The sequence below is a fragment of the Toxorhynchites rutilus genome, chromosome 3 (genome assembly GCF_029784135.1).
Source record: "Toxorhynchites rutilus septentrionalis strain SRP chromosome 3, ASM2978413v1, whole genome shotgun sequence".
Lineage (NCBI taxonomy): Eukaryota > Metazoa > Arthropoda > Insecta > Diptera > Culicidae > Toxorhynchites > Toxorhynchites rutilus.
The window spans coordinates 218,475,641-218,500,687 of record NC_073746.1 but is presented as its reverse complement, the minus strand read 5'-3'; the positions used below and the strand labels follow the sequence as shown (position 1 = coordinate 218,500,687).

At 41.2% G+C, this 25,047-nt stretch overlaps 1 protein-coding gene across 8 annotated transcripts in view; it reads right to left on the bottom strand.

The window, feature by feature from the left end:
- Nucleotides 1-25,047, bottom strand: part of LOC129775114 (lachesin-like) — a 277,293-nt gene that overhangs the window by 94,826 nt on the left and 157,420 nt on the right. For all 8 annotated transcript variants that reach the window (XM_055779393.1, XM_055779395.1, XM_055779394.1 and 5 more), the window contains one exon: nt 12,810-12,983. In XM_055779393.1, coding sequence (XP_055635368.1) covers nt 12,810-12,983 — 174 coding nt within the window. The remainder of the gene's footprint in view (nt 1-12,809; nt 12,984-25,047) is intronic.

The following is a 25,047-nucleotide window of genomic DNA, read 5'->3' as shown; positions in this document are numbered from 1 at the left end:
TCGATCTGAAGAACTTTTTTGTAGATTTGTTTTTCAGTACACATCTCTTTAAATAAAAAAAACAATTCAAAGATCGATTCTTTGGTACCGATTTTATCAGTGGATCGATCCCTACGCCGTTAGCAAAATCGATTCGACAAAATCGATCTTTTTATAAAAATCGCCCAGTCCTAGGGATAGCACCTTCCATTTTGGAACTTCCCTCGGAAGTGCTAGTTTGATAGAGTATCTTTCATTATTTCATGTCAAATTCAACATTTAATAAGCGTCAACAGTGTTCTACTCCCGATAACGCAAACCGCTTTGGAATTAATAGATAATTGGTAGGTACAGAAATGAAGAGTAAACATTATACAAATACGGATCGAAGAGCTTTTTTATTCCTGGTCGGAAATGAGAACTGACATAATAGCCTTTTTTTTAATTTAAATCGTTTATTTTTACAGGCTCAGTTACATAGGTTTAAAGGAGCCGAACTCCTTACTGTATTGTTACTAGTATATATATACATTTTTCCTTAATTCTAATGTTAATAATATAGGAAACCGAATACTCGCGGTCAACTCGAGTTTAGAAGGGTGACATATTTTCTTCAGGAAAAGGAGGGGATATGAGGATATGTTGACAATGATCACACTCACACTCTCAATCAAACTCATCACACTCAATTCTTAAACCTATCTTATATCTAATATGTATTTACATTTCATCTTATTCTTAAGAAGGGATCCGATCTCTCACAAAGGAAATGGAAAAGGAAAAACTAAGGGTATAAGGACAATCACACACGAAGATCGGAAGGAATACATATATTTGGGACATGTAATCAAGGTCTAACCGAGCCAACACGTCTCTCACCGGCATCATGGGCTGCCTTCCTCGGGCCCGAAGGGTGACTACTAAATTCGATCTGGCGACAAGATATAGCTCGCACGACCAAACAACGTGCTCGATGTCGTAGTAACCTTGGCCACAAACACAAAGATTGTTGTCGGCAAGATTAATACGAAAGAGTAGCGCATCTAACGAACAGTGATTGGACATGAGTCGGGAGAAGGTGCGAATAAAGTCCCGACTCAAGTCCAGACTTTTGAATCATGGTTTGAGGCTAACCTTAGGGATAATTCATCTTCGTTCCATTTGCGTTGCCAGTTAACTATGATATTTTTGCGGACTAAAGAATAAAATTCATTGAAGGCGATTTGACGCTGATAAATATCGCCTTCAATTGCACCTACCTTTGCTAATGAGTCAGCCCTCTCATTACCCAGAATTGAGCAATGTGAAGGGACCCAGACAAAGGTAATGACATAACAGCGTCTGGATAAAGCACTCAAAATTTCTCGTATTCTCTCAAGGAAGTACGGCGAGTGCTTTTCCGGCCTCACTGAACGGATAGCTTCGACAGAGCTAAGACTATCCGTTACAATGTAATAGTGTTCAACAGGTCGTGAGGCGACGCTGTCCAGCGCCCAGTGTATCGCTGCCAATTCAGCAATATACACTGAGCAAGGATTCTGAAGACTGTGTGAGGTGCTAAAAAATACGTTGAACACTCCAAATCCTGTGGACTCATTCATAGAGGACCCATCAGTAAAGTACATATTATCACAATTGATATCCCCATACTTTGCATCGAAGATCGTTGGAACGATCCTCGGTCGAAGATAATCTGATGTTCCATGGATATCCTGCTTCATGGACAGATCAAAATGCACAGAGGAATTGATGTAGTCAGGAAAACAAACACGGTTGGGAATATACGAAGAAGGATTAACCTGCATGGAGACGAATTCATGATATGAGCTCATGAATCCAGAATGAAAATTTAGCTCGATCAGCTGCTCAAAATTTCCAATCACCAATGGGTTCATAACCTTACACCGGATGAGGAACCATAATAGCCTAGATGGTTTTGTTTCCAATATGTTTATTACGGATAATTTCTATTTTAATAAAGTAGAAAGTATAAAGATTTAAGAAATTCAGTAAAATCAGTCAAAATTGATTGTTTGTTAGGATATCAGGAAACCCGCTAGGAAAACCTGAAAAATCAGGAAGTTTTGCATCTCCATGACTCCCATGACATTGGTTCAGTTTTGTTCAGTTTTTTTTCGGTACCTTCTTTACGGTACATCAGTACTTTTTTGTATACTGCATCTGTGATTTTACAACATTGAAGGTAATCGGTGCATATCCGACGGAACACGTTCATCGAAGCATATGTGCTTTACAAGATTTTTTTTTCAAATTGTGTGCAAATATCATTTTTGTAAGAAACTTGACTTAGTTAGAAAAAGGGGGTTGAAAGGGGTTTTCCAACGGGGATCGACAAGGGTGCATGCATGCATGCTGGTTTCGATTGCTCCTACCTCACGCCTTCACGTAGATCATATTGACATTTGCTTGACCGGGCGTGAACTGGAAACACAAGCCCAGTATTGGCTCCGAAATCGGGAGATCAATTGTGGTTAAATTAGGGAGTGCGAGTGAGTTGGAGCGGTAAAACTCTTCCGAGGAAGACCTCCCGGGTCACTGGAGGCTTACGGATGCATCTGTTCTCGTAACTACATACCTACGTGACTACAAAATACCATCTCAAGGACTGTCTCACGGTCAAAGGAGACACACCCCGAAAATGAAGCTAAGTTTAAGACGAATAACAAGAATGCGATCGCCAGAGAAGCCTCCCCGAAATGGAGCTAGTTCAAGAACAGGTGTAGTGCGAAGGTTGGACGGTTGTAGGACGATGTGCAAGAGTGGGAAGCAACCAACTGGGCCAGCCAGGTTGGCCAACAACCTGAACAGCTACCGCCACAAGGGATCAATAGCCATAAACCTCACCAAAGAAACGTCGAGCCAACGAGACGTATTGCAACTGTCAGGTGACAGTCGTCCACACTTGTGGATACCACCAGGCGGCGGATCATATGGACACACGAAATGAACATATTCACGATCCGCGCCTATTTCATCTGCACTGCTTTGAAAACGGACAAAAGCGGTCTCTCTCGAATACTCACAATATTCGAGAAAGCGTATTCAGAGTTCGACGGGAGGCTCGATCAAAACACGATGAACGCGAGGCGTAGAGCGATTGTACGCAACAATTTGTTCTCCCAAACGGAAATCGACGAGATAAAGCAGTAGGCGTTGAGAGAACTAAGCTTCAGGAATAACAGAGCAAGCGATGTGTCAAGACGAAGTTCAGTACGGCTGAGTATTCATTCGCGGCCTACTGCTGGTACAGCAATTGAGCGCCCTATCCAAACGGCTGAAACGTAAGAAGAGAAGCCCGACCACAGCGAAGGTTTGCCAGATATCCGCGATGTGACGAACTTCTTGGCGCTTAAGCTGCGCGCTTTTAAAGGATCGGCCAGCCCATGTCGAATATTGTCGAATTTTGTACCAACGAGAGTGTTTTTGCGGGGAGTGTTACTTCATTACTTCAATATGAAGAAAAAAGCAGCGGAAAGCCATCGCATTTTGGTGGAAGTTTATGGTGACCATGATCCAACTGAGCGAACGTGTCAGACGTGGCTTGCACGGTTTGAAAGTGGTAATTTTTACATGGAAGACGAAAAACTTTCCGGACCGCCAAAAAAGTTTGAAGATAGAGAATTGGAGGCTTTACTCGATCTAGATCCGCCACAAACGCAACAAGAACTCGAGATGCCGTATGAATTGAAGCCACGAGACGTCGAACGCCGGTTTTTCTCGTGCGAACAACTGCTCCAACGGCATAAAAGAAAGGGTGGGAATCTCGTTACTGGCGATGAAAAATAGGTCCATTACGACAAACGTCAGACAACGTATGGATACCCGGCCATGCATCAAAATCGACGGCCGCGCGGGAGGTTATGCTGTCTATTTGGTGGAACCAGCTCGGTGTGGTGTACTATGAGCTGCTAAAACCGAAACTGAAACCGAAAACCATTACGGGGGACCTCTACCGATGACAATTGATGCGTTTGAGTCGTGCACTGCAGGAAACACGGCCACAATACGAGCAAAGACATGATAAAGTTATTAGGCTGTCAAAAAAGTCCTGCGGTATTTTTTTTGAATTTTCATTTGTTCATAAAATTAGTTACAATCATCTGTTTTAAGTCAAATATGCGCCGTTTTGTTCAATGACTTGTTCCCAACGAGATGCCAACTTCATAATACCCCTGTTATAGAAGCTCGCTTCCTTATTGGCAAAAAACTCGGATAGCCAATTTTCACTTGCCTCTTTTGTGGCTAACTTCTGACTACCTAGCTCGTTCGCCATGGACAAAAACAGGTGGTAGTCACTTGGTGCAAGGTCCGGACGATACGGCGGATGCAAAAGAACCTCCCATCCGAGCTCCCGGAGCTTCTGGCGCGTCACCAAAGAAGTGTGTGGCCTGGCGTTGTCCTGATGGAAGACAATGCGGCCTCTGTTTATCAAAGATGGCCTCTTCTTCATGAGTGCTACCTTCAAGCGGTCCAGTTGTTGGCAGTACAGGTCCGAATTGAGCGTTTGGCCATAGGGAAGCAGCTCATAATAGATTATTCCTTGACAATTCCACCAAACACACAGCAGAACCTTCCTGGCCGTTAATGAGGGCTTGGCCACCGTCTGAGCCGCTTCAGCGGGCTTCGACCACGACCGTTTGCGCTTCACGTTGTCGTAAGTGACCCAATTTTCATCGCCAGTCACCATCCGCTTCAGAAACGGGTCGATTTTGTTGCGATTCAGCAGCGATTCACATGCGTCGATACGGTCGAAGATGTTTTTTTGCGTCAACGTGTGTGGCACCCATACATCGAGCTTCTTTGTGAATCCAAGCTTCTTGAAATGGTTAATAACGGTTTGATGACTTATCCCCAGCTCTTGGCCGATGCTACGGCTGCTACTATGCCGGTCTTTCTCGGCTAATTCAGCGATTTTGTCGCAATTTTCGACGACAGGCCTTCCGGAGCGTGGCGCATCTTCGACGACCTCTACAACCACAACAAAACGCACACGCACAAAAATACCTTTCCAACAAGCTATAGTATGACTCGATACAATGAATACAACTAGAACTACGCGCTTAGAACGACACCTCGCGGAAATACCGCAGGACTTTTTTGACAGCCTAATATTTTGCAGCACGACACTGCTCGGCCGCATGTCCCGAAACCGATCGAAACATACTTGGAAACGCCGAAGTGCGAGGTCCTATCCCACCCGCCTTATTCTCCAGACATTGCTTCGTCCGATTACACCTTTTTCGATCGATGCAACATGGCCTGGTTGAACAGCACTTCTCCAATTTTGATGAAGTCAAAAATTGGATCGCTTCGTGGTTAGTCGATTAACTGACCGATTATTTCCGCAAAAGGATCCGTGAATTGGCAGACTAGAGACATGCGATGGGCAATACTTTAAATATTAAATTTATAACCATTTTTTTTATAACCGTAGCTATACGGGTTGTCGAAGATATAAGCAGGGACATCTGCATGGAGTTCGGCTTAGTTACGTCACAATTATTTGTAAAAGCCTAAAATTGTCTTTCTATGTGTTTTTCTTTAGTCTATAAGTTCATCTTGTATTTGTTATAACTGGTTCTGGTTATTGTCATTAAATTAAAATTTGTTTTGCCATAAAATAATTGTGCATCTTACTAACCCATCCCTTTGAGGACTAAGAGAGAGAGAGAGAGAGAGAGAGAGAGAGAGAAAATATATATATAATTAACCTCCTCTACGAGTTATCTATCACTTTATCTCAGAACCAGTCCACATCGAAAAGATGAATTCTAGGTTTCCGTTTCGAGAAAATACGGGTTGAAGAGTCCTCCCGAGGTCGGTGGCCGACCTTGAGAAAAGATTCAAAAAAAGAGGTGAGCTAAGCTGGGTAGGTTTCGCGGTTTAAGCCGCGAGAAACTTTCAATTGGCGATTCTCGGAAAAATAAATATTCTAACCTTCTGTTAGAATATTTTACTGCATCTCTGGGAGACTCGAGATATTCGTCAATAGTCTCGACACACATTCTGCATGATATTTGTTCAGAAAAAAATATCTTGACTAACGGATTCTGTTAGAATCACAAATCGAAAAAAAAAACATAAAAATATATATATTGCGAATGAACCGGTTATTATAAACGCCGTGAAATTGGATTATGACCGATTGTGTTACCGAACCTTCTATTCTCAATACTGTTGTGATAGATATAAAGTAATCATTGTGTTTCACGCATACCAGCACACATTGTGGTTAGAAGTAAGAAAGCAAAATAGTTCTACATGGAATCAGAATTGATATGTTGTTTTCGTCGTTTGGGAGTGCTAGAAAAATCACCAGAATCAGTGGATATGAGAGAAATCGAGATGCCTTACTTTCTCTCGAGTCTGAACTAAATCATCTGAGAAAAACTCAGGGTAGCGTAAATTCGTATAACAGTACCGAACAGTCTTCATATATCATCATCTAGCGCGCAGTGTGCGGTTACTTCCAGTTACTACGAGCATCACGGGGAGGAACCACCCTATTCGAGAATAAACAATCACAATTCATTCATAAATGTTCCTCTCAGTGAACCAACACCATTCGTGCATGCGAAATTCAATGAACCACTTTCAGTGCAGTATCTCGTTCATCAATCGTTCACTCAAAGCAACACGCTACCGTCCAATAGTTTCATATGGCAACCTGGTGAAAGTCTTGCCAACACTCCTAGAATAACCATGCGTACATTAGGTATATAATAATATGCCACAAAAAAAGTGAAAAATACAATTTAAAAAAAAATACAACAGAAGCAAAACTTTTGCGAACATTAAATTATTTGTTTAGAGAATATATGTCACCTTCAGTTATTGTTTGCTCGAATTGCAGACAACCTATCACCAGATACAACAATGTCTTTCAATCCCGGATTGGTTTGCGAATTTAAGGACTTTGATTTTTCGATAAGGAATGATTTCCGTACTACCAAAAAAACGGCATACAGACGACCGAAAATAGCTTACGACGGTCGGCGTAGATTCTAGAGTTTCTCATTCAATGTCAGAATTTTCTAACCTAAATAGATACTTCAAATAAGTATTTCGAATCCAAACCCCAAGTTTTACAAAACATCTTATCAAGTTCAGATACCAAGTATGGTACTTGTTCACACGGGTGTAACCGAGAGAGAGTACTTCTTTTTTTTTTATCCCATTTATTTATTTAAGGCTCATTAGCATTTTAGCTGTAACAGAGCCGAATTTTAATCGTGTACATGTCACATGGTTATCATATCTATAATTAGCACATTACACAGTTGCCATTCGCCAGTATTCCTTCTATACCATTACATATGGTACATTCACACAGTAGCCATTTAGGCGTAAGGGTATTCTTTCTGTTCTTCCATTATCCAGTTGGACCACCGAACAGCGGAGACAGTTGATTGATCATTGTTGAGTTATTTATAGAACAGTAGCCCGATGTGTCTGGCAGAGCAGAGCAGTTGTATGGATGAATCGATCTTATTTCGACCGTGGATCGATCTCCATCGCTGATGATTGTTGCGTGGACGTAGCTATTCTGTAACAACACAAAGATGGTCAATGAGGGCCCTGAGTTTTGAACTCACGATCGATCGCTTACTAAGCGAACGCGCAACCAATGTGGCTACGGAGACCCCCCAGAGTACTTCTTACAAATTGGAAAAAGTACATGGCAAACTGTCCACCTAAACCACCTAACCAGATAAACGAAACACTGATTCACTTCATAACTTAACCACTGAAATCCTTATTCATTTCTCTTTGTTGTATTTCGGCATAGTTTTGAATGTCGCAATCAATGCTTCATCAAAATCCAGATGCACCTGAAATAAATTTTGAAAAATAGGTTCACTGGAACATAAATAGAAAGAAAGAAATTTTCTCCCATGATTCTATCATTTCCACTTTTCCATTAATCCAAATATTATTGTCATACTATTGTTTGACAGATGACGCTTGCTAGATAATCGATAGCAGTAGATAGGTATAAGAATAAATTAGGAAATGATGATTAATTTATGTCACAGTAGCGAATGCCGAAGACCGGATTTGATAACCTTGATAACATTGACCTTGATGGTCAGTAACAGGTAGCAGGTTATGACCCCGATCTACTAGAGTCGGTTTATCGGTGAACCTGTATCGATATTGAGATGTAGTAGTTGATATTTTACTCTTAAGAAGATGGTTCTAGTTTGATGACAGTAGTAATTAAATTTTGTCTCAAACGTTATGATTTGAATGGATGAATGAACGAATGAATGAATGCATAAATTGACGGACGCGTCTTGTATGAGTGAGGAGTGAATGAAGGCCGAATGTGTGCTGGTAAAAGTTAGGATTCTAATGTTATTTTTCTCTGTTGATGCAGACGAGATGGAACAGAAATAGATGAAACTTGGTGAGAGGTAAGGAAAAAGGGGGGAATTTGGACCACCTAAGCAAATCGCCTAATATTTCCAAACCAATGCGGTCTAAATCAAAAATGTCACATTGCACACTAAGCTACACTTGTTTTCTCTCAATCAATAATGTTTAATAATTATATCAAGCTTCAAACTACCAAATATATCATAAAATAAAAGAGATGATTTTTGGACATTAAAATTTGATGCGAGGTGATTTGGTCCAGTGTGTGTTTCATCGCAAAAAAAATACTTATGTTTATGTAAAGTATTTTGGGATAATGTTACAATCAGTAACAGTGTTTTGGGATCGATACCAGGTTTCTTGGCCATATTCCAGACCAGAAAAATTGGATTGACACCATCTCGAATTCTGCATGAATCTATCCACTGTTGTTCGAGCATTTTCAAACACTTTCGTTGTTGGTCAAAGAAAGTCCGTTCTTGATGGCCTGAGTTGCTTTTTCAAGCTCCTTCTTCTTCCAACGTTGTTTGCCCATCCTCTTTTTGTAATTCCGTGACATCTGGAATCAACTATATCAAAGAAAAGCCTCAAACCTGTAGGACCAATTCACCCCACATAAACGTGTCCATGTCACCCCACACAACATGCATCCATGCAATTAATTTCATTTATTGTTATCAAACTTTCAGTTTCGCTGTATCAAATTGTTCCTGTTCATGCTACCGTTTCCTTTCACCTGTCGAATTTTACCAAAGTTTTTTTACGTTAGTTACATACGGTTCAATAATAAAAGAAAATTACATTATAAAAAATACAAGTTGAGTCGTACTTTTTGAGATGAAGGGGTGGTCCAAATCACCCCGTATGTCCAACTCACCACGTGTTACCCTACATAGGCTATTCCTTTAGTGTATGACAGTTGAGAATATAGAAGGGGAGGTATTTCAGTTGGGAGTATAACGGTGGATCGAGGTGGTTGAAAAACGGCAAAGAAAATAAGAAAATCCAGTATCCACGTCGGTATTTTTCGTACTGAACGGATGTTGTGTAGACGTATGTTGACGCATAGACGAAAAATTATTCGCATAATTTTTCTACTCGACATGGGGGAGGATTGTTACGCCACAATTATTTGTAAAAGCCTAAAATTGTCTTTCTATGTGTTTTTCTTTAGTGTATAAGTTCATCTTGTATTTGTTATAACTGGTTCTGGTTATTGTCGTTAAATTAAAATTAGTTTTGCCATAAAAAAATTGTGCAACCTACTAACCCATACCTTTGAGGAGTAAACCACTGGGGAGCATCGAGTGACAGCGAGAGATCCGGAAAGTTTAGACCGTCAAGAAAGAGGAAATAGAAAGAGAGAAAGTGAGAGAGAGAGAGAGAAATAGAGAGAGAGAGAGAGAGAGAGAGAGAGAGAGAGAGAGAGGGGGAGAAGGAAAAAGGAAGGTGATGAAGCGTTCGAAAGGGGACTTGGACTTGGACTGCGAAACGAAATGGAAATCAGAAACGTTACGGAAAAAAGGAGATTTATGTGAAGAAGCTCAGCGGAAGTTGAATAACAGATTGAGAAAAGCGAATTATAAAGTAACGTTGGAGATATATAGAACTGAAAGATAGTGGAAGAGTTGAAAGCCTGAAATAACGAGTGAAGAGCGCGAGTTCACATCTTGATCCTGAGGCATTCCACGAATCCACGTGAAACCACGCGAATCCACGAATCCACGGGATTCTTCGAATCAACGCGATTCTAAGAGTACCAGGTACGTGCTAAACTTTCTCTCTCATCAACGAGGTTATCAACGGGCCCCAACTTGTGACATCCGGCGCCGCATCGATACTAACCCACGTTTTTAGAAAATAAAAAAATATATATATAAAATTAACCTCCTCTACGAGTTATCTATCACTTTATCTCAGAACCAGTCCACATCGAAAAGGTGAATTCTAGGTTTCCGTTTCGAGAAAATACGGGTTGAAGAGTCCTCCCGAGGTCGGTGGCCGATCCTGAGATTATTATAAAAAAGAGGTGAGCTAAACTGGGCGGTTTCGCGGTGTAAGCCGCGATTTACATTCAGCATCTGCTGAAAGGACAACTCATCGAATACAGAGTCTACGAGTTCTACGATAGCGGGTTGATAAAAAACATGGTTCCAGTCGTTCTGTATGGAAATGAATGCACTGGAGGTTCTGATTTGAAGAAATTATTGAAGGACATCGAAAAGTAGAACGCCCTCATTATCAGCGCGATTGCCTGACAATTTCTTAAAAATGACCAAAGAGCTCATGCATGCAGATATGCAGGGTAACACGGAGTGATTTGGACCCATCCCTTTATCTCAAAAAGCACGGTTCAACTTGGATTTTTTATAACGTCATCACCTTTTATTGTTGAACCGTGTGTACCTAACATAAAAAAACTTTGGTAAAATTCGACAGGTGGAAGGAAACGGTAGCACGAACACAACAAGCACTTTAATTGTCAAAAAATGTGATTTTTCCGATCGTGGTTTTTTCGTTCTGTTCGCCTACAGAAGAGGAACAATTTGATGCAGCGAAACTGTAAGTTTGATAACAATAAATGAAATTATTTGCATTTTAATTTTTACATGTTGTGCGGGGCGATTTGGTGCACCCGTGGCCGAGTGGTTAGCGTCTCACATTATCATGCCAGGTGTTCGGGTTCGATTTCCGTTCTGGTCGGAGGGATTTTTCGTCAAAGAAATTTTTTTCGACTTGCACTGTGGTCACGCGTATTCTAGAGCTTGCCCCTCGGAATAAATTCAAGGCGTGTTATTTGGCTGAAGAAATCTCAACATAGTATTACTAAATGACGCTAGTTAATGCATACGTTGAGATGGCAAAAGTTCCACAGGGAACGTGAACGCCATTCAAGAAGAAGAAGAAGCGAGGCGATTTGGTCTAATTGATTCCAGATGCCGCTGAATTACAAAAAGAGACTGGGCAGACAACGTTGGAAGAATGAGGAGCTTGAAAGAGCAACGCAGGCCATCAAGGACGAATTTTGCATTGAAAATGCTCGAATTTCTTTGACCAAGTGAACGAACAACAGTGAATAGATTCATGCAGAATTCAAATGGCCTCAATGCAATTTTTCTGGTCTGGAACCTAGCCAAGAGCCCTGTTATCGATCCCAGAACATTATTGCTGATTGTAACATTGTCCCAAAATATTTACGTAACCATAAGTATGTTTTTTTCAATGAAACACACACTGGACCAAATCACCCCGCATCAAATTTTAATGTCCAAAAATCATCTCTTTTATTTTATGATATATTTGGTTATTTGAAGCTTGATATAATGATTAAAAATTATTGATTGAGAGAAAACAAGTGTAGCTCAGTGTACAATGTGACATTTTTGATTTAGACCGTATTGGTTTAGAAATATTGGGCGTTTTGCTTAGGAGGTCCGAGTTCCCCCTTTTTACCCTACGCTCAGCAGAACCTATTCCCCCTTCAGCACTGTGAAGCCAGTGGAGACAGGTGAATTTTCAAGCATGGCTTGCATAGTTAACACGTTAATCCCGGACCGAAATAGGGGACCGACAAAGAACTTTTCGTCTGGCCCACATCGGTTCCAACGAATCGATAGTTGACTTTTCCAAATATAATTTTGTAACTTTGTTGTTTTCGTTCCAAATACCGACACTATCCGAACGAAAAGTCTACTGTCGGTCCGGTGAGATCGGTGCAAAAAAACGAAAATTTAGTGTCAGTCCCCAGGGACCGAAGCGGGGCTTAACGTGTTAAGAAGTGTCGAACAATTATTTATTGAGTGTTGAGTTATGTGTTAAGGTGTGGCCTTTCAAACCGCGATGTTCTATAATTTTGATTACGTTTTTCTCGGTGAACCTAGTTATCTGCCAGCCATAAAAAGATATTGAATGAATTAATGATCATTTTAAACCTATCGAATTTTGTGTAAAAGGCATGAGTAGGATATTGACGGTATTACTCATAAACAACATCGCGACTGAAACACATATTTATCCTTCAGACATACGACGGCCTATTTATGGTCTCACTATTTACAAAAAGTTGGGTCTGGGAAGTAGTTCATTACAATTAGTTTTCTTTATTCGTTCTGGAAATTCAATGCAGAGAATAAATAAATACATTGAAAATTCACCGAAGAAAATATGGTAGCTTAGCGAAGTACAAACCAAAGAATGAAACCAAAGAAAATTTTCCTAGATGTAATTTTGTTTTCTTATTTTGCCTCACGATCCTCTGGACGTTCCTAGTAAGGTACACATCTGATTCGTCATCTGTTAAAAATCAGTCTGATGGGGGTAGTGATGAAAAATAAGATGAACATTTTCAGATTAAATCAACTTTCAAAAGAAATCCCTTCCTAAGACCTAAAATACAAAACCCAAATTAAACAAAAATCCGCTCGACTTACGTCTCATCAGCTCCCGACTCTGCGGTTTCCGTAGCAGCATATATTCGCCGTCCTCTCGTTTCCAGGTGACGCGGGGCGTAGGATGACCCACCGCTTTACACACAATGGTCGCGTCTTCACCCTCCTGTACGGCAATATCTGCTGATGACTCCTCGTTGATTATGTCCGGGGGGACTGAAAATGAAAAGAAAACAGTTTTCTAATGGTGAAACAAGAAAATAAAACGTTTCATCTCTTAAAGTACGATGGCACAGCTTATTTCTTCTTGTAATATGGCCGGGTAGTTTCTCGGTACTCCAGACAACGGCGACGAGGGCGAGATCCGAAACCATTTCGAAGAATCCGGCCTCGGTGAGTAGGAGGAAGGACACAATGTAATTACTTCTACACCTAACGAAAATAATTGCGACCCAACGGATGCAACGTTTGCGAGTTAAATATTGTGTCTTAATCTTTGTCGGTGTTTTATCGGATGCATTCTTATGTATATAGTTTCTCCAAGCAGAAAAGCGCTTATAATGGCGAAGAAAGGTACACTGAGAATGAGTTTTTGTCGCTTTTTTTTCCTAGCAAGGTGCTATTGTAGTTGTCTTGATACATGCTCACCTTTATAATGAACGCAATTCTTTCTCTTGTGGTGTTGCTTCTTTTGTGAGAAAATTGAATTTCATTCTTCAGTATGAAGACAACTTAATCTCCGTCATTGAATTAGTACGTGTTTTTGTTGGGGAATAATTTTATTTAATTCGTATTTCCAAGTCAATCGTGGAATAATGTGTCCGTCATGAGCAAAGTTTATGATGTTACTGTCCACTGTTTGCATGACAAATATTCTCTTATCCTGGAACGTGGCAATAGAAGTAATTCGACAAAATTTCATTGCGACCAATTACGTTTTGAGTGCAGATTAACCAGCTTCCTAAAAACATTCAATGTAGCAACATGTTGTTTCATTTACTCTAGAATCGGATTAACATCTACCTCCATCGTACCACAGTGGACCCAAAAGTGTACGGGTGGATGTATATACGTATCACTGCACGCTTCCATCTGAAAATTTAGATTCCACATGAGCATTAGACAAAGAGGCTCATCCAAATAATGTGTGCTTTGAGACGAAGGGAAATTGGTCTGCCCACATGAGTGTTGCGATCATCTTTTTCCTAGAAAATATAATCATCACATCAGCCTCGGCTAAGAATACTCGTGAAGACAGGTTTATTTTTTGAAATAACGGACCGTAACATAAATAATTAAGCACGATGACTTAATCTGGCAAAACCATTACCAGCCATTAAACAAATCACTACAGTTGTTGGACGCTGGAGAAAAGCCATGAGAAGTTGATAATGAGATTTGCAGGAATCCTTCCGCGCTACTGGCTATGATTAGCGTAAAACCTTTGATGTGATCTGTTATGTAATTTTATGCCTTGTGAGAGAACAATCTTCCAATATACTGCGGAAACAATAAATAGGAAACTCATCTTGATGAGGCTCTCCACATTTTGGTTTGAGTTTTAATCTCAACGATTCTCTGAACAATTATCTGAGATTGAAATTTTTCCGTCCAAAGTCTATTGCAGACTCTTGGAAAGCGTAAGAAAAATCTACGCCCTTGCGAGCGGCCTTCCGGCAGTTAACCGGAACATTCGTCATGACAGACGAAAATATGCGTGTAGGCAAGTTTTTGAGTTCCGTCTTCGTTTGATTTATCAATTCCTTCTCAGTTTTCGCGACAAAATTATTGGAGTAGATCTTATGCTTCAGGTTTGCCTAGAAGTTCTCGATGGGACGCAGATGGTGGACGTCGGGCGGGTTCGCCGACTTGGGTACCACATCGATATTCAGCCTCTCCATCTCCTCTAACGATCGCTTCGAGATAGGTCTCGTCATCCATCACCACCGCCACGTCGCGATTCACCGGCAAAATCGACTTGACCATCTTATTCAGCCGCTGTCCCTGGGTAATTGCCTGTAGCTCCGAGACCAGTGGACGGGAGTTCGCTTCCTGACATGTATGTCCATTAGAGTGTCAATGGAAAGGAAAAAAGTGACTCTCGAATTTTCAAAGCGAACTTGATTAAAAATGTTGATTCCCACGAAAAACTACCCTATGCAAAATATCATCTCAATCGGACTTCATTTACTAGCGTAAATGAAGCGGTCAAAGTTTGAGTTTTTTTGAAAACCGAAAAATCACCCAAGGGGGGAATAAAGGAAATCGGGGTTTTCAAAAAAAGTTTTTTGATGCCAAATGTCTTAGAATTGTATGAAACGTCGAGAAAAATTTTTGTCAGAAATTGAATTTTCGGCACTTGGTTGTTTTTGTCTGAAAAGCTGATTTTTGACGAAAATAATGGGTTACTATGATTGATGCTGCATGAGTAGTTTTGTCAGTGCGTGTGGAGGTAAACCCATGAAAAATCGGCAATTTTTCTCCAATTTTTCTAATGCAAACGTTACTGAGGGTTTTAATCCGAGCTCATTTTTGAGAATATTCTTTTTTAAACATTTTGAACTATTTAACCGTTAAGGTGAGGTAAGAAACAATGATGAACTTTTGCACTTTTGAAATTCAATTTGAAAAAAATGTTGTTCATTCTACCTCCAACCAATTCATGTACGACGCAGACTTAAGCATCTCTTCATCTTAAATCGAACATCAGAACGCAGGACAACAAGCTACAAATGAAGGTCAAAAGATGACACTCATTCAGATTCAAATGCTAAATGAATAAAAAATAAAATTACACTAAAAAAGCCGTAGGAGGGTTGTGTCCGAGACACAACCGCATAGTTGACGTAGTATTCCGTTAGGTTGTCTATTGCTAGCTGATTTTAGAATTACTTTACTGGCAATACAACAATGTCCAGAACTTGTATATATGGGCAATGCCGATTTCCTCAGGCACCTTGGGTTAATTGCTATTGCGAATCGATCAATTATTTCCATTCAGATAATGTTTGATATATTTGTATTTGTTGATAGTTAGTTTCATAAAATATATTATATTATTCATTTTCACTATAAGGAATTGTTATGGAGTGCCTAAATCGATTGATGTAAAACTCCCGTAAATATATCAGAAAATGACTAAACAATAACTGTGAGTACAAGAGGAAACCTGTATCTTTGATTTCGACCAATCAAAACGAGCTATTTCCGTTTGGTAAACGGTTGGGATTTTCAAATTGTTAGGGAGTTAGTTTTTTTTCTAAATCGTTCATGTTTACAGGCTTAGTTACATAAGCTTAGAGAAGCCAAACTCCTAACTGTATTGTTAATAGTATGTATAAACATTTTTCCCTAATTCTAATGTTAATAAAGTAGAAAACCGATTACTCGCGGTCTACTCGAGTTAAGAAGGGTGAAACATTTTCTTAAGGAAAAGGAAGGGGTATAAGGATATGTTGACTATGTTCACACTTACATTCACACTCACACTCATCACACTCAATTCTTAAACCTATCTTATATCTAACATGTATTTACATTTCACCTTATTCTAATGTTAGTAAGAAGGGATCCGATTTCTCGCGAAGAAAAAGGGAAAGGAGAATATAAGGATATAAGGACAATCACACACGGAGATCGATAACTTTTAGGAAGACATATATTTGGGACATGTAATTCAGGTCTATCCGAGTACATCTCTCACCGGCACATTGGGCTGCCTTCCTCTGGCCCGAAGAGAGTTTTTTAAATTAGGCCTGGCAACAACATACCCCTCGCACGACCAAACAACGTGCTCGAAGTCGTGGTAACCTTGGCCACAAACACAGATATTGCTGTCGGCAAGATTAATACGAAAGAGTAGCGCATCTAACGAACAGTGATGGGACATGAGTCGGGAGAAGGTGCTAATAAAGTCCCGACTCAAGTCCTGACTTTTGAACCACGGTTCAAGGCCAACCTTAGGGATAATCGAGTAAAGCCACCGGCCCAATTCCACTTCGTTCCACTTGCGTTACCAGTTAACGATGGTATTTTTACGAACTAAAGAATAAAATTCATTGAAGGCGATTTGACGCTGATAAATATCGTCTTCAACCGCACCCACCTTTGCTAATGAGTCAGCTCTCTCATTACCCGGAATTGAAGAGATAATCAATTGAAGTGATCTTTGATTGGAAGTACGCCTGCCAAAACCTCGAGACTCATGGTGTGTGTTGAGGGCATACACCCAACGCAATACGGAGACAAAGATACTGAATTTGCTCGAGTTTAATGAAGTGTGTTTTGGCAGCTGATTGGAAACAGAAACTGCCATACTTCATCACTGAGAGGATAGCTGTCCGATACAACATTATGAGATCTTCGGGATGGGCTCCCCACCAGGTGCCGGTAATTGTACGGAGAAAGTTTATTCTTTGTTGACATTTTTTACTCAGGTACCTAATATGGGCTCCCAAGTACAATTGGAGTCGAAACAGACCCCAAGATACTTGAATGACATAACATAAGTGATCGGTTTACCCAAAAGTTGAAGCTTTGGTTTTGCTGGTCTATGCTTCCTAGAAAAAACCACCATCTCTGTTTTCTCCTTGGAGAATTCCGTAGAGATCCCTAGCCCAATGGCTCAGGTTGAAAAATTGTTCAAAGTATCTTGTAAGGGTTCTTGCAGGTCGGATTCGTTTGATCCTACGACAGACACCACTCCATCATCTGCAAGTTGTCTTAGGACGCGTCAGACCCCGAGAGTGTAATTTGTCTGACAAAACCTTCGAAAGATTCGAAAAGCCCCCTTTATGTCCAAGAATACTGAAGGCATTTGTTTTTTTTTTCGGCGTAAGCCATTTGAATTTCTGAAGAAAGCAATGCATTCGTCCCCTTGTCCCTGCGGAATCCATATTGTGTATCTGAGAGTAGGCCATTTGTTTCAACCCATCGATCAAGGCAAAATATAGGAGAGCAAAAGAAAATTCTACCATCGAAAACTCGGAATCAAGATCGCACCTATCTTGTGGAATATCTCGAACAATTTTTCGCGCGGGAATGGAATTGGGACAAACCTTCCATGCAAAATTCAAAATCCATCGATGTGAATATTCTTCGCTTTCATTCGATGGAGAGCGATTTCTCATGTTTCGAGCCACTTTCCATAATTTTTAATTGACGTTTCTCGTGACAAACCTCCCACGAAATTAATTTTTTTTCCTTTGATTAAGTTTTTGAATTTATTTTCAAGGTCTAAATATCCACCATAGATTTGTAGTGGAACCTGGGATGGTCTTCGTTTAAGCGCGAACCGCTCTATTATAGATCAAACGAGAATGGAAGTTATATCCCTCCAATGGAGGTAAACCATCTCTGGAATTGATGGCTAGAGCAATCGCGTCCACATATTTTTTCCAGTCAATATGTCTTGTGAGGTCATATGCCATGTTTATAGATTCAGAAGAATTCGACCCAATGGTGATAGAAATTTTGATTGGCCAGTGATAACTACCGTTTGGGGTCCTGGATTTTACTGTCAGTTTTAACAAAGGCTGTTTTAGATGTTCGCTGTCTAGAGCGATACTGGGATGATAATGATGATTAAATTAGATTTAAAAACAAAATTAATTCATTTGCCTCCATAACAATGAATAAAAATCGCAAATAATATGTTTTAATCTTTCGCCCGATGTTCAGTCCCTAACCGTTCATCTCAGGGAATCAGTTTTTTTGAACCGTTCATTCTTTCTTTCGTTAGCTGGAACCCAGCATCAATAGACAGAATTGATATTTCTATTCAAACATCAAAAGCATTTTGTTTTGTTTCTCAGCATAAAGACCACAGCCACAGGACATTCATATTGTGCCGTCAGGTAGTCGTTATATTAAATAAATTAATTGAAAAAAGTATTATTAGAAATTGGACATCCACCCAGCACTCAGCTGACAATGATCCCATTAAAGCCAATCGTGCCATACATCTGTCATTTAGTCGAAGTCGATTCGTGATTTTGGCGCTAGTTCTAGAAAACAACCTTTCGCCTGTAATTGATATCAACATCGGGTTCAGTGATCCTATCCGCAACCGGTTACAGTTCATCTTCTATGTAGCTGGCGCTAGTTCTGTCTCTGTCATCATTTTTACAGAAGTAAATCGTAGAAGAAGTGATCCAAATGTTGACATGATGTTTAAAAAAAAATGTTGGGAGACCTATGGTGAGATAAAAAATTGATGTATACTGAAAAACAAATCTACAAAAAGATCGAAAACAAAAAAAAATTTCTCGATTTTCTCGAGTACGAAAGATCGATCCAAAAAATCGGAAATCGAAATGGAAAATATCGATCTTCTAAGAATCGATTCGAGATCGCCCAATCCTACAATAAACAGTTATTCATTGATATCGTTGGATTGGATAGGAGATTTTTTGATTCGTAAGGGATTTATATTTTTGAAATTTAGTGGGGAAATATAATTCTATAAAAGTCGCAAACTGTATGTGAAAATGTGCGCACATAATATGTGCAATTTTCCATATTTTCTCCTAGGACAAAACACAGGTTTCATGCAAGATTATCTATCTATATATATATAAAAATGGATTTCTGTCTGTCTGATTCTTATGAACTCGGAAACTACAGAACCGATCGACATGAAAATTGGTATGTAGGGGTTTTTGGGGGAAGGTTTTCGTGATAGTTTGAGACTCCTCCCCCCTCTCTAAGGGGGGGCTGCCATACAAATGAAACACAAATTTCTGCATTACTCGAGAATTAATCACGCAAATGCAACCAAATTATGCATCTTGAGGTTTCAGGGTACAATAAATGTTTCTATGGTGGATAGACACTCCACCCTCTCTCTACGGGGGTGCTGCCATACAATAGAAACAAGAAACACAAATTTCTGCATTACTCGAGAATTAATCAAGCAAATGAAACCAAGTTAGGCATATGGTGACCAGTTCACTGTTGGACTTTTCCGTTCCACCCTTGGCAGTTCAGTATGGTTGACGAAATGCTGGTGGATTTGACCGACAGAGGGATTTCTTTGTATTTGGTGGGGAATTTGGGACAAGTTGGATAGGATTTGTTTAAGGTCAGGAAGATCTATTGGGATTCGCGGTCGAGGATTTGTTTGGAATATAAGGGATCTATAGAAGGGAAGGGATTCGATCTCTTGCAAATGTCGGTTTATTGCGAGCGCTTTACATTTAAGCGCTGGTAATTGCAGCTTCAGGCCTCCCTTTTGTTTATTGCGCGCCAGCTGCATCATTGGAACACGGGCTACCATCCCTCTCCAAAGAAACGATCCCATCGTTGATGTAATTCTTGCTCTATGCACGCATAACGGTGGTAAAATCGACGAAATGTACTATATCTTGGAGGTACCGAAAGTATTCAGCATAATGATCTTTTGGTGCAGCGTCAGCTTGCGAAGAGATTGCAGCCACAATTGTTGCGAAAATTTCCCCACCAGCGCATTCCTGTTTAAAGTTGTCGTTTGCTGTATGGAGTTTGTGAAAATAACACCCAATATCTTGACTACATTGGCTGTTTGTAGCCATTGAGTATTGATAATTCCACCTTCGCAAAAGCCAACGTCAATAGCAACAGTTTTGCGTATGTTCAATTTCGCTCCAGCAGCCCTCTCGAAGTGAGTGAACAGCCCATACATTTTTTCCGATTTGATTTGTCGATGTGACGATCACACTGATGTCGTCTGCGTACGCGACCAGCAGATCGTTGCCGCACACACGTTCAAGCCTGCTCACCAAAGGATGAAGGTACAGTACGAAGAGGTGCATAGACAAAGGGTCCCCCTGCCGTACCGATCGTTGTATTTGAAACGAACGAGAGAGATGTCCGTTGATTAGTAGTCGAGAAGTGGATCGACTAGTAATGCGTGAGAGTAGTGTAATAAAATCGTGGTTAAAGCCGAGCGACCGCATGGTCTCGAAAAGGTAAGAGTGTCGGACGCGATCGAACGCATGATCGAGATCAAAGCTTATTAGCTTTCCAGCACGACGGTTGTGCCGAAGACTCGCTATCCGATCTTTCAGAGCGAGAGTGACTTGGAAGATGTTGCGCTCGGAGTTCGAGCATTTCTGTCCATCGCTTAGAACGTGGTGTTCTCTCATCACCCGCTCCAGTCTGGTTTTTAAGATACATGAGAACAGCTTGTAATCGCTGTTGAGCAGTGAGATCGGACGTTATGAATGGGCTGTGTTATCGCCGCCTCTCTTCTTGACCAGCACGATGATGCCCTCCACGAATGCTGCAGGAATATTACCGCAGAGCGCCTCATTAAGTAGTAAATTTAACTCACGGTGGATGACATCAAACATGCGGTGGTAAAATTCTCTTGGAATACCGTCGCAGCCAGGGGACTTTCGTGGTGCGCTCGTTCTTATTGTAACCCAGATTTCTGCCGTCGTGATGTCACGCATGCAGACATCGTCGTTTGATGGAACAATATTCTCGCAGAGAAATCTGTTCCCATTTGCCTCTCTCGTCTCCTCTGAATAGAGTGTCGAGAAGTAGGAGACCATGTGCGCTTTGATCGCTCGTGGACCATTCTTCGCCGATTGCCCGAAGTAACCAGACGAAGGAAAGTCGCGTCCAAGTTCCGTTATCGGTTACCGCGTGATTGTTGTTTTTTTTGCCGCTGAAGAGTTCATTTCACTATCTGGATAGTGAGTGAAGTGCCCTGCCTGCAAGTGGATAAAGGCTTTCATCCTCGGAAAGCCAAGCATTGGTTTTTGTTTTGTCGCTGCTTCGCCGACATTGGAGATTTCGCCGAGTCATCGTGCCAACAGTGACAGTGCGGGTAAGCTTTCACCGACGACTGTGTGTAGTGGTGTCGTAGGCACATTCCCACCACCAACGAGCTTTCAGCACGCTCCCGTTCATCTGCACTGGAGTGCGTTCATAGGTGAATAAGATTGAATATACTGAGAGAAAATATTTAATAATTATAAGTTTTTTTTTTTTGTTTTTGTGAATTATTTTATTGTGAAATATTGTTTAAAAAAATACTTAGAATATAAGTGAAAATTTAAAATGGCAGAGAGTGGGGGACCTTCGGATATGGAGGTCTCTGACTCTAGTTCCCTCCTAACGGATAAAAAAAAGTCACTCAAACGTGTTCCAAATACGGAAGATACTTCTTCTGGGGACGAGTCAGCTAACCCTACCAAGCCTCCCTCCAAAAAACTAGCAAATCTCCCATCTGCCCTCAACGATCCCACTCTACCTTCAACCTCGTCTTCTCCCTCTGTTCTTCCCGCTCCTTCTCAACCTTCGCCTTCCCACTCTCAATCCCTGTCCTCGCCTTCCCCCCCTGTTATTCCCACTCCCCGTGTAAAGGTCTATCCAGAAGATGCGCCCGGAACTGGTCCCTGGGTTGTTTTCTTCAGGCCTAAGCCAAATGGAAAGGCGTTGAGAGTCATGCAGATCGCGAAAGATCTGGCAAGGTATACCTCCGTTTCGGAAATTTCGAAGGTTAGACCAAACAAATTGCGAGTTGTCGTGAATGATCGAAAAGACGCAAACAAGATTGTTGTCGATCAGCATTTTACAATTGAGTATCGGGTCTACATACCCTCTCACATAGTCGAAATTGAGGGTGTGATAACCGAAACGGGCTTGACGTGCGAATACATTACGAGTGAAGGTACCGGCCGTTTTAAAAAACTGCCCTCGACGACTGTTAAGATCTTGGGTTGCCGCCAGCTCGGAACAGTCTCCCATGAAGGAGAAGAAAAGAAATTTACGCCGTCCAACTCGTTTCGAGTCACCTTCGCTGGTTCAGCTCTCCCTGACTACGTGATGGTAGATAAATTGAGGTTAGCCGTGCGACTTTTTATTCCAAAGCCAATGACTTGTCTAAAGTGCAAGTCAGTTGGTCACACGGCTGCTTATTGTGCCAATAAAGAACGATGTGCCACTTGCGGAGAACAACATGAGGGGAAATCCTGCAGTGCGACTGAGCATAAGTGTCCATATTGCGGGGGATCCCCACACGTGCTCTCAGCTTGTGAAACATACAAGGCTCGCTGGGAGAAACAGAAGCGCTCTTTGAGGGAACGCTCTAAACGCACTTTCGCAGAAATTTTGAAGGGCGCTTCTCCACTGGCTCAAGAACAACAACCAATCAATACACACAATGTCTTCGCTACGTTGCCAGTTGACGAAATGGAAGCGGATACAGCTAACGGGGGCACGCCGTTTATTTCTCAAGGGAATTCCCGGCGCAAAAATGTGACCACTCCCAAAGTTCAAGGACAAGTCCCTCCGGTGATACCGCCTGTTAGCTTGCCCAAAAAATCGAGTGCAGCGGATAAGCAAAATCAGGTCCCTCCTGGCCTCCGTGGTAATAGTTCACCTTCGAACGACCCAGCACTCGAGGGGACATCAAAAACCCCAACTGTCCCTGTTTTTCCGTCAAGTTCAACTTCCCAATCGGGATTTATAAAGTTGTCTGACCTTGTGGATCAAATCTTCACGTGTTTTAATGTTTCCGACTCCATCAGAACCATTGTCACCGCAATGCTTCCAGTACTAAAGACAATTTTGCAGCAATTGATGCAAACATGGCCCCTCCTTGCAATGATTATCTCTCTTGATGTCTAATTTAAATAGAGAGGTCGGAGATATCACTGTTTTACAGTGGAATTGTCGTAGTCTTATCCCTAAATTGGATACATTCAAATTTCTAATTCATAAACTCAATTGTGATGTTTTTGCTCTATCCGAAACCTGGCTCTCTTCTCAAAATGATCTCTCTTTCCACGATTTTAATATAATACGCTTGGACCGTGATGACAGATACGGAGGGGTACTATTGGGGATCAATAAGTGTCACTCATTTTTTAGAATTGACCTTCCACCTATTGGAGGGATCGAAGCTGTTGCTTGTCATGCAAACATCAGAGGCAAAGACCTCTGTATAGTCAGCTTGTATTGGCCTCCGAGAGCTGCGGTTAGCCGCAAGCAACTTGTTGACATGTGCTCACTCCTTCCTGAGCCACGATTAATCTTGGGAGACTTCAACTCTCACGGAACTGCCTGGGGGGAACAGTACGACGACAATCGTTCATCGTTGATATATGACCTTTGTAACAGCTTCAATATGACCGTTTTGAACACTGGGGAAACAACACGTGTACCTAAACCTCCTGCTAAACCAAGTGCTCTTGACCTCTCGCTTTGCTCGAATTCACTATCGTTAGATTGCAAGTGGAATGTAATCCAGGATCCCAACGGTAGTGACCACTTGCCAATCAAAATTTCTATCACCAATGGGTTGAATTCTTCTGAATCAATAAACATGGCATACGACCTCACAAGACACATTGACTGGAAAAAATATGCGGACGCGATTGCTCTAGCCATCAATTCCAGAGATGGTTTGCCTCCATTGGAGGAGTATAACTTCATTTCTCGTTTGATATATGACAGCGCGGTTCGCGCTCAAACGAAACCCATCCCAGGTTCCACTATTCGTCGAAGGCCTCCCAATCCATGGTGGGATGGCCAGTGTTCCAAGCTTTATCAGGATAAATCGAATGCATTTAAAGCTTTTCGGAAACGTGGAACCCCTGAAAATTTTCAGAAGTATTTGGACCTTGAAAATCAATTTAAAAGCTTGATCAAAGGGAAAAAACGTGCTTATTGGCGAAATTTCGTGGGAGGTTTGTCACGAGAAACGTCAATGAAAAAATTATGGATAGTGGCTCGAAACATGAGAAATCGCTCTTCATCCAATGAAAGCGAGGAATATTCACATCGATGGATTTTTAATTTTGCACGAAAGGTTTGTCCCGATTCCGCTCCAGTGCAAAGAATTATTCGAGATATACCACAAGATAGGTGCGATCTTGATTCCGAGTTTTCGATGGTAGAATTCTCTCTTGCTCTCCTTTCATGTAACAATTCTGCTCCGGGATCGGATAGAATTAAGTTCAACTTGCTGAAAAATCTCCCTGATGTGGCGAAACATCGCTTGTTGAACTTATTCAATCGGTTTCTGGAGCATAATATTGTTCCAGATGATTGGAGACAAGTACGAGTTATAGCTATTCAAAAACCCGGAAAACCCGCGTCCGACTTCAATTCGTACCGCCCAATAGCAATGCTGTCTTGTATACGGAAATTGTTGGAGAAAATTATCTTGTTTCGCCTTGATCGATGGGTTGAAACGAATGGCCTACTCTCAGATACACAATATGGGTTCCGCAGGGGCAAGGGGACGAATGATTGTCTTGCGTTGCTTTCTTCAGAAATTCAACTGGCT